This window comes from Rhincodon typus, chromosome 8 (genome assembly GCF_021869965.1).
Source record: "Rhincodon typus isolate 14 chromosome 8, sRhiTyp1.1, whole genome shotgun sequence".
Taxonomy (NCBI): Eukaryota; Metazoa; Chordata; class Chondrichthyes; order Orectolobiformes; family Rhincodontidae; genus Rhincodon; species Rhincodon typus.
Window position 1 is genome coordinate 93,789,459 of NC_063339.1, and position 10,397 is coordinate 93,799,855.

Genomic DNA, 10,397 nt, shown 5'->3' on the forward strand with positions numbered 1-10,397 from the left:
GAGGCTTTCTAAACACTTTGTGGATGTGGCAGACCCCGCATAAAGAAACTATCTGCGCCCGTTTCACAAAACGGGACAAATCGAGGCTCCCTCTCAGCGGCAGGCCGCGGGTAACGGCCGCCATCTTCGTAGGAGGCAAAGGGCAGCAGGGCGCATGTGCGGTCATCCTGGGCCAGGAGAAAGAATGTTGTGAATGTCTCTGCTGGACTGAAAGGGATGGAGTTTATAAACTGCTTTTGCAGGGAGTGAGGAGGGGAGGATTTACACACAGCATACTCCAAATAACAGAAATATTTGTCTCTTCTGAAATTCTGTCCTGGACTGACTGAGATGGCTTTTGTAAACTTAATTTACAGCATGTTAGAAGAAGATTTACAGAGTGCAAACTCAAACCACATAACATACCAAGATCTGACAGTGCCACTCAGCACTGGATATTATTGGCCTTTCAATGTAAGTATTGAGCAAGATAAAAGTTATAAAATTCCTTTCTTATATCTCCCAGTAACTATTGCCTCGTATCTTAAATCTGTGTGTCTCTCGGTTTTACTGTTGGTAAAGAGGAACAGCAGCTCTTTGTCTACCTTATTTAAACCTATTATAAACCTAGACACTTTATCTCAATCTCCTTTGCTCTGTGCAGAACTTCAGTTTCCCCAACCTGACCTTACAACTCCTCATATCCTTCTATTCTTGAACCATTCTGATTCATCTCCTTTCAAATCTCTCCTCAGACCCTCACATCCTTTGTCGAGATCACCTGTTTGTGCAGACCAAATGCTCTCTGTTCAAGTCGGTGATGTTATCTCACACGAGCAATTGCCCAGTGACATCACCCTGATTCCCAGTTATTTCCTAAACTATGGGTTTCCTCTGATCCCAATGCTTCTGATATCTTCTGAGCTGCAGACTCCAGCATTTGATTTTAAAGTTGAACATAATGAAATAATTTCAATGTTTTTAACCAGTAATCTACACAATTCACCTTCTCATGTTCTTCTCAGTTATCTGACTCTGGGACTAATGCGACTCATTTTGTCACCCCCTTGTTATGTGGCTTGTGTCAAGAGCTGCTTTACAACACGCGACATTGTTCTGGTCCATCTCTGCTCTCCCTCATCAACTTGATCATTTTAATCTGCTATGTCTCCTATAATGTGTGTAACTGTCTTATTTTATTGTTACTTCCATTGACACTCATGAGGTTTTTACAGCTGGACATTGCCTGACCACTTGCTGCTGGCAATTATTGTCCCTTAATAGGTCCCACAAGACTGTTAGGTAATGAGTTATTCACCAAGTGATGATGAAGGAACTGTGATATGTCTAAATCAATGGCAATTCATTTATATCAATATTGCACCCTTCACACAGTGGAAACTTCCAATCTGTTCGTCGAGAGTGTTATAATGCAACTTTTATGATGTTATAATGCAGCAGGAAGTGCTACACCTGCCCCTCTCCCTCCCCCTGAACTTCCATCCAAGGCACCAAACAAACCTTTCACATCAGACGAGGTTCACCTGTTCATCCGTCAATGTGGTCGATTGCATCCGCTGCTTCTGATGTGGTCTCCCCTACATTGTTGAGACCAAGCGGAGGCTCGGAGACCGGTTTGTAGAGCACATACGCTCTTTGCGACAAATGACAACACCTTCCGGTCGCGAACCATTCCAACACCCCCTCCCACTCCCTGGGCGACATGTCCACCCTGGGCCGCCTCCAGTTTCACAATGACGTCACCCGGAAACTGGATGAGCAGCACCTCATATTCTGCATTAGGAGCCTACAAACTAATGTTCTCAATGTGGACTTCACCAGTTTCAAAATCTCCCCACCCCTGGCCTCATCCCTCTCATCCCTGCCTCCTTGACCTCATACAACCTGTCCATCTTCTCTCCAACCTATCTGCTCCTCCCACCTCACTGACCAATCCCCACCATTGCCTCGCTGCACTCATCTCTCCCCATCCCACCTCCCTTCCCCAGCCCCACCCCTCCTCTCTCTTTCTTTCAGAGCTCCCTTCCCCCTCCCCCATTTCTGAAGAAGAGCGCCGACCCAAAATATCAACATTCTGCTCCTCTGCTGCTCAGCCTGCTGTGTTCTTCCAGCTCCACACTGTGTTATCTCTGACTCCAGCTTCAGCAGTTCTTACTATCTCTTGATTTCAATGCCTGGACTCTGATGAAGGCTCCTGACTCGAAATGTCGACTTTCTTGCTCCTCTGATGCTGCCTGACCTGCTGTGTTCCTCCAGCTCTAAACTGTATGGACACTTCTTTGAACCTTGTTTGGTATTTTGTTGTTATTTCTGCCAATTGTGTCTAAATGAGGTTTCTGATCCTACCCATCTCTGGTGACATGCTGCTAATTTCCCAGCTTTATCTTCCCACGGTCAGGAATTGTTTGTTTTGCACTGGAGATCATTTCTGTTTCTGAGCTAATTTTGACAATTAAATAGTTGTTACGACGTCAGGATAGCAAAGCAAAACAAATTAGTCTCACTATGACTGGATTCACAACAGTGAAATTTAAAATATTGAAAGACCCTCAAAATTGCCCAAATGCTCCTGACCAGACTTTATGAATGACCGATCTTGGACACCAAATTTCTATAAAGAAGAAATAACAATAACTTGAGCAAAACAAACACAATCAACTAGGCAATCTCATCAATATCTGTGATTTAAACACAACCTTCTTCGTTTATAACCTCCACTCTCACCGATTCACAGACACCCACAAGGGATATATTAAACAGAAAATAAAATTAATGTAAATTTTCAGTTCAATTAAACAGTTTCAAACAATTGATATCAAGTCTTTGTGCAATCCTTGGATAATGAGTTGTCCACGGACACATGAAACTTTAGCAAACTTCAAAGTCAGCAGTGAATGTAACAGTTTCAGCAAGCTTCCATAAATATTATCTTACTTCCTATGTTGCATTCCTCAGACCATTCAACAATTTGATAACTGGATAGAAATTGAGAGACAAAGCAGCCAGTTCAAAAGCTTTCAAAATCACTGCCCCTCCTTGACCTTTTTGAACTGCTGCAGTCCGTGTGGTGAAGCTCTGCCCAGATTGCTGTTTGGTAAGGAGTTTCAGGATTTTCATTCAGTGGTAATAAGGTAGTGTTGATATCTGTATTAATTACAGTCATTTTGTTTTAATATCCCACCATGAACAGAATAGAAACATGGAAAATAGGAACAGGAGTAGGCCATGTTGTCATTTGATCCTGCTCCCCTATTCAGTATGATCATGGCTGATCTTTCAACGAGTAGCCTGTTCTCACTTTAGACCCACATCCTTTGATTGCTTTAGTCCTCAGAGCTATAGCTGTGTTCCTCTTGGAAACATCCAATGTTTTTGCTTTAACTGCTTTCTGTGGAAGAACATTCCACAAGCTCACCAGTCTCAGGAGAAATTTTCCATCATCTCAGTCCTAAACAGCATACTCTATATCCTTAAACTGTGACTCCCTGGTTCTGCACTCCCTCATCAACCTCCTTCCTGTATTTAACTTGTTCATCCTATTAGAATTGTATTGGTTTTCTGTGAGATCTTCTCATGTTCTTCTGAATCCCAGTGAACTTCATCCTGTCTGATCTATTCTGTCATAATACATCGGTCCTGCCATCCCAGGAATCAGTCTGGTAAACCTTAATTGGACAGCCTCCATAGCCAGAACATCCTTCGTCACATAAGTATTCCAAAACTGCACACAATGCTCCAGGTGTGGTCTGACTAAGACCCTGTACAATTTCAGCAAGTCATCCCTGTTTCTGTTCTCAAATCCTTTCGCGATGAAGGCCAACCGAGCATTTGCCGCCTTCATTTCCTGCCTCCACCTGCATGCTTACTTTGAGTGACTTGTGTCCAAGGACAAACAGGTCTCAGTTCTTGTTTCTCATTTCCCTTTTCTAAATGCAAGCTGACTGACTCTGACTTTGTCTAATCCTGTTACTGTTTTCCAGTGTTGGGCTAACCGATCTATAAGTCCATGTTTTCTCTCTACCTTCTTTTTTACATAGTGGGCTTACATCAGCTCCCCTCCAATCCATGGGAACTGTTCCAGAGTCTATAGCATTATGAAAGATGACCATTAATTTCCTCAATTTAGATTCAAGCCCCTAGTTTCAGATTGCATCCACTATCTCTCCTGCCACTTTGTTAACTACTCTGGGGCGTATATTATGAGGTGCTGGGATTTGTTGGCTTTTAATCCCATCAATTTCCCCAACATTATTTCCCTACTAATACTGATTTCCTCACTTCCTCCCTGTCATGTGATCCCCAGCATTTTAGTGATATTATTTATATCATCATTTGTGATGACAGAACCAAAATATACAGTTAATTGGTCCGTCCATCGCTTTATTCCACATTATAACTTCCCTTGTTTCTGATCGTAAGGGACTTGTTTTCATTTTTTTTTTCTCTTCATATCCCTTTTGGAGCTTTTACAATTAGTTTGTATGTTTCCTCCAAGTTTACCCTGAGACTTTATTTTCCCCTTCTTAGACAATCCCTTAGTCCTCTTTTGCTGAAATCTGATTTGCTCCCTGTCTTCAGGTCTGCTGCTCTCCTTAGCCAATTTTTACACGTTTTCCTTGGATCTGGTACTATCACTAATATCCATGGTTAGCCATGGCAGGGTCGCCTTTCCCATTCTTTATTTTGTGCCAGACAGGAATGAACAACAGTTGCAGTTCCTCCAAGTGCTCTCTAAATATTTGTCAACCCCCTTAAAGCTTAAGTTCTTCAAGTTATTGTAGCCTGCATGCACCTCATAACACTGTAATTTTCTCTCTTTAGATTTTGGTCCCTCGTCTCAGAATCATCTCTGTCACTCTCCATCTTCATGAACAGTTCTATCATGAAGAAGTCTTCACTTTTCCACGGCTAGATTGCCAATTAATCCATTCTCATTACACAATTAAAATTTTGAAATAAAGTTGCTGTGGTCCCAGAAGATCGTCAGACTGTTCTGTTTCTAGAGAGAGAGAGACGACTAATGGTGCTTTAACCTCAGGGTTACCGTGCCTCAGTCAATGGGCAAGGTTAAGATGGTGGAACCTTTATGGTGACCTCAGCTAGTACAGGAAGTGAGCATGTGCTGCTGGTGTCACTCTGTATTACAAACCAGCTGTCCAGCCAACTGAGCTTACCCAGCCCTGATTATTCCACAATACACCATTGAGGATGGTCTGTCCTCTCTTTGGGTACTCAATATGTTGATCTAGAAAACCATCTCTTTCACAGCCCAGGAATTTCTCCTGTATGGTATTGTTGCTGATTCAATTTGTTCAACCGATATGCAGATTGAAGTCATCCATAATAACTATAAGAGCACAAAACAGAGGAGCAGAATTAGGCATTTCGGCCCACTGAGACTGCTCCACAATTTGATTGTGACTGATATGTTTCTCACACCCATTCTCCTACCTTGTCCTGTTGATCCCCTTACCAATCAAGAACCTATTTGTCCCAGTCACAAGTACACTCAATTACTTGGCCCCCACAACCTTCTGTGACACTGAGTTCCACAGAATCACCACCCTCTGGCTGAAGAAATTCTTCTTCTTCTCCGTTCTGAAGGGTCATCCCTTTGCTGAGAGCGGTGCCCTCAGGTTCGAGTCTCTCCTGCTCTTCGAAACATCTCCATGTGCATCTATCCAGTCCTCTCAGTATTCTGGTCGTTTCAATCACAGAGTCATAGAGTCTGACAGCATGGAAGCAGACCCATTGGTCCAACCAGTCCATGCTGACCATTTTCGAAAACTAATGTAGTCCCATCTGCCTGCACATTGTCTATCTCTGAACATTTCTTATTTACATATTATCCAAACGTCTTTTAAATGTTGTAAACTGTACCTGTACCCACCACTTCCTCTGGAAGTTCATTCCACGCAAGAACCGCGTTCTGCAAAAAAAAGGTTGTCTCTCGTGCCTTTTCTCAATCTTTCATCTGTCACCTTAAAAATATGCCCCTGGTCTCGAAATCCCCCACCCGAGGGAAAAGACATCTGCTATTCACCTTCTCTATACTCCTCAAGGGCAGGACTTAAACAATTAATGGTAGGGCCCTGGGTCGTGTTGTACCTAGGTACCTTTGTACCTGAGATGGTGCCACAAGTGGCAACTTGTAAACTTTTCTCTGTACTTATGTGAGTACGTTTGACAATAAATGTTATTCCATTCGATTTAAAAATATGCTTCCCGGTCTTGAAATCCCCACACCAGAGAAAGGACACCTGAATTTCACAAACCTCTATAAGGTCAACCTCAACATGCTACATTCCTGTGAAAGGAGACCCAGCCCCTCCTTATGACTCAATCCCTCCATTCTCAGCAACATCCCGGTAAACCACCTTTGAACTCTCTCCAGCTTAATAATATCCTTGCTATAACAGGACAACCAGAATTGGATACAGTCCTGCAGAAGAGGCCTTACCAACGGACTGTACGACCTCAACATGACATCCCAACTTCTCTGCACAATGGTCTGAGCAATGAAGGTAAGCATACTAAACACGCAAATTTCAAAGAATTCGGTAACTAAAGCCTAAAGTCTCCATGGTCTACAATACGCAAGGGTCTACTTTTAATTGTATAAGTCCTGCATCCCTTGTTTGTTTTAGTACAGTACAGTACCCACATTTATTCAAGTTCAACTCCATCTGCCACATAACCCATAGACCCAATTGATTAAGATCTCTGAAATCTTAGGTAACCTTCTTCACTGTCCACAATGCCACCAATTTTGGTGTCATCTGCAAAGGTATTAACCATACCTTGTGTATTCTCATCAAAATCATTTATATAAATGTCAAACAAAAGTAGACTTAATACCAATCCCTGCAGAACACCACTGGTCGTTGCTGAACACCAGGCCTCCAGTCCAAAAAACAACCCTCCACTGCCATAGCCTGTCTTGTGACATTAAGCAAATTTTTTATCCAACTGGCAAGCTCACCCGAGATCCCATGTAAGCTAACTTTACTGATTAGTCTACCCCTTGTGGAACCTTGACAAGAGCTTTACGAAAGTCCAGGTAAACAATACTTACTGCTGTGCCCTCATCGATCATCTTGGTTACTTCATCAAAATCTCAATCAAATGTGTGAGACACTATTTCCCTTGCATAAAACCATGCTGAAAATCCATAATCGTTCCTTGCCTCTCCAAATGCTATCTTCCACAATCGCCTCCAACAACTTATCCACCACCAAAGTCAGACTCACACGCCTATAGTTAACAGGCTTCTCCTTACGTCCCTTAAATGAAGGCACAACATTAGCCACTCTTCAGTCATCTGGCACCTCACCCGTAAATATTTGTGCAAGCATCCCCACATTTTCTCTTTAACTTTACACAACACGTTGGGATGCACTCGACAGGTCGTAAGATTTAGAGTCATAGAGTAATACAGCATGCAAAAAAGCCTTTTTCCCAAACTGGTCCATGCTGGCTATGGTATCCATTAAGCTCGTTCCAACTGCTGGATTTGGTCCACTTCCCTCTCAACCCTTCCCATCCATGTACCTGTCCAAATGTTTTTTAAATGCTGCTATTGTACCAGCCTCAACCACTTTCTCTCGCAGCCCATTCCATACATGCACCACTCTGTGCATGAAGAAGTTACCCCTCAGGTCCTTCTTAAATCTTTCCCCTTTCACCTTAAACCTATGACCTCGCGTTTTCAATTCCCCATCCCTGAGATAAAGCCGATATGCATTCATCCTATCTTTGCCCCTCATGATTTTAGACACCTCAATAAAGTCACTGAGGAACGGTCACTGGACCCAAAAGGTTACCTCTGTTTTCTCCTTCACAGATGCTGCCAGACTTGCTGAGCTTTCCGAGCAACTTTATTTTTGTTCCTGATTTACAGCATCCACAGTTCTTTTGGGTTTTTTTTTCAATAAAGTCACTCCGTCATTCTCCTACGTTCCAAGGAATAAAGTCCTCCCCTGACCAACCTGTCCCTACAATTCGGGCCTACTAGTCCTGGTAACATCCTAGTAAATCTTCTTTGACACTTCCCAGTTTAACTATGTCTTTCCTGTGACAGGGTGACCAAAACCATACACAGTATTCCAGTGCAGCCTCACCAATGACTTATACACCTGTAACGTAATGTCCCAACACCTATACTCAATGCCTCAACCGATGAAGGCCAGCATGCTAAATGCCTTCTCCTCCACCCTTGTCACCTGTGACACCACTTTCAATGAACCATGTACTTGTTCTCCTGGGTCCCTCTGTTCCACAACAATCCTCAGGACCTTACCATTTACTGTATAAGTCCTACATTGGTTTGACTTTCCAAAGTGCAACACCTCACACTTATCTGTATTGAATTGCATTTGCCAACCCTCAGCCTACTTCCCCAACTGATCGAGATCAATTTTCTGATAATCTTCCCCTCTCAATACCTACTAATTTTGTATCATCCACAAACTTAATAATCATCCCTGTATATTCGCATCCAGATGATTTATGTAAATAACAAATAACAAAGGTCCCAGCACTGACTCCTGTGGCACACCACAGGCTTCCAGTCTGAGAAGTAACCTTCAACCATCACCCTCTGCTTCCTACCATTGAGCCAGTTTCGAATCAATTCACTAGCTCTCCCTGGATCCCATGCGACCTAAACTGCATGACTAGACTGCGTGCAGGACCTTGTTAAAAGCCTTATTAAAGTCCACATCTGTGAGATCACTGCCGTACCCTCACCTGTGCTCTTGGTTTCCTCTCAGAAAAAGTCTGAAAGATTTGTCAGACGTGACTTCCCGCGCACAAACCCATCCTGACAATCCTTAATCAGACCTTGACTATCCAAATGTTGGTTGATCCTGTCCCTCACTATCCTCTCCAATAACTTGCCTCCCACTGCTGTCAGGCTCACTGGCCTGCAGTTCCCTGGCATGTCTTTGCTACCTTTCTTTAAACAATGGATGATGGCTAATGTTGTTCCAGTCTCTTGGAACTTCACCAGTGGCTAAAGCTGAAGCAAAAATCTCTACAAAGGCCTCTGCAATTTCTTCCCTAGCCTCCCACCATGTCCGAGGATGGATTTGATCAGGCCCAGGGGATTTATCCATCTTAATGCGCTTTAAGGCTGCAAACACCACCTCTCTGAGAATAAGTATGTGGTCCAAAACATCCCCGCTTGTTTCCCGTATTTCCGTAGCATCCATGATTCTCTCCTCACTAAACACTGAGGAGAAATATTTATTTAAAAATCTTGCCCCATCTTCTGTGCCACAGGATATCCATCTTTATATTTTAGAAGACGTCCATGTGAACTGTTTTCAAAACACACTATTTTTTTTCCTGAATTCTCCAACATGCACTTCTTTCTCCACCGTAAAAACTGATGCAAAATATGAATATCTTTGTAATATTTCTGTCATCTCCTGAGGTTCAATGCTGAGATGACCTCTTTAATCTTTAAAGAGCCATGCTCGCTCTCTAGTTGCTTTCTTGCTCTTAAAGCACTTGTAGTATATCTTTGCATTATCCGTCACCTTATCTGTCAAGACAATTTCATATCCCCTCCTGCCTTCGTGATCTCCCACTTAAGAATGCCTGTACACTGTTTATACTGTTCAAAAGATTCATTTAAACCCAATTGTTTGTATCTAATTGATGATGAGTTTTTTATTCTTGACTAAAAGCTGAATATCCTTTTCATCCATTGTTGTCTAATTCTACCAGCCTTACCTTTCACTCTAACAAGAACATAATGATTCTGAACTCTCGTTACCATGCTTCTGAAAACCTCCCACTTATCAGATGACCCTTTACCTGCAGTCTCCTCCATTTTGAACTTTTGAAAGTTCTTGTCGCATACTATTAAAATTGGCCTTATTCCAATTAAATACTTTCACCTTTTCTGGAAGGCTTATTCTTTTCCATGACTGTTTTAAGACTGACAGAGTTATTATCACCAGACCCAAAGTACTCCTGTACAGTCACTTCCGTCACTTACTGTGCCTTATTACCAAAGAGAAGCTCAAGTTTTCTCTTTCTCTTCAGTAGGAACATTGACTTATTGATAAAGAAAATATTCTTGAACACAGTTAACAAATTATTCACCATCCAAACCTTTAACACTGTAGCAGTTCCAGTCAATGTTTAGAAAATTAAAACACTGATTCCTACAACCTTTTCATTCTTTCATATATCTGAGATCTCGCTCCGTATTTGTTCCTCAATTTCCCCCGACTAATGAGGGACCCATAGTACAATCCCACCACATGATCATTCCTTTCTTATTTCTGATTTCAAGCCATACATTTTCACTGGACATTTTTTTTTTTTCAGAAATATCTTTTCTAGTTGCTGCATATTTTCCCCAATAAAAAAAAAGCCACTCCCTC

At 42.3% G+C, this 10,397-nt stretch overlaps 1 protein-coding gene across 1 annotated transcript in view; it reads left to right on the forward strand.

Moving 5' to 3' along the window:
- The window catches only part of LOC125483825, a 10,138-nt gene extending 5,163 nt beyond the window's left edge, over nucleotides 1-4,975 (forward strand). Inside the window, exons 3-5 of the mRNA XM_048600519.1 lie at nucleotides 357-453; nucleotides 2,956-3,094; nucleotides 4,822-4,975. Of these exons, the coding sequence (XP_048456476.1) occupies nucleotides 357-453; nucleotides 2,956-3,094; nucleotides 4,822-4,871 (286 nt within the window). The 3' untranslated portion in view covers nucleotides 4,872-4,975. The remainder of the gene's footprint in view (nucleotides 1-356; nucleotides 454-2,955; nucleotides 3,095-4,821) is intronic.
- Nucleotides 4,976-10,397: the final 5,422 nt, after the last annotated feature.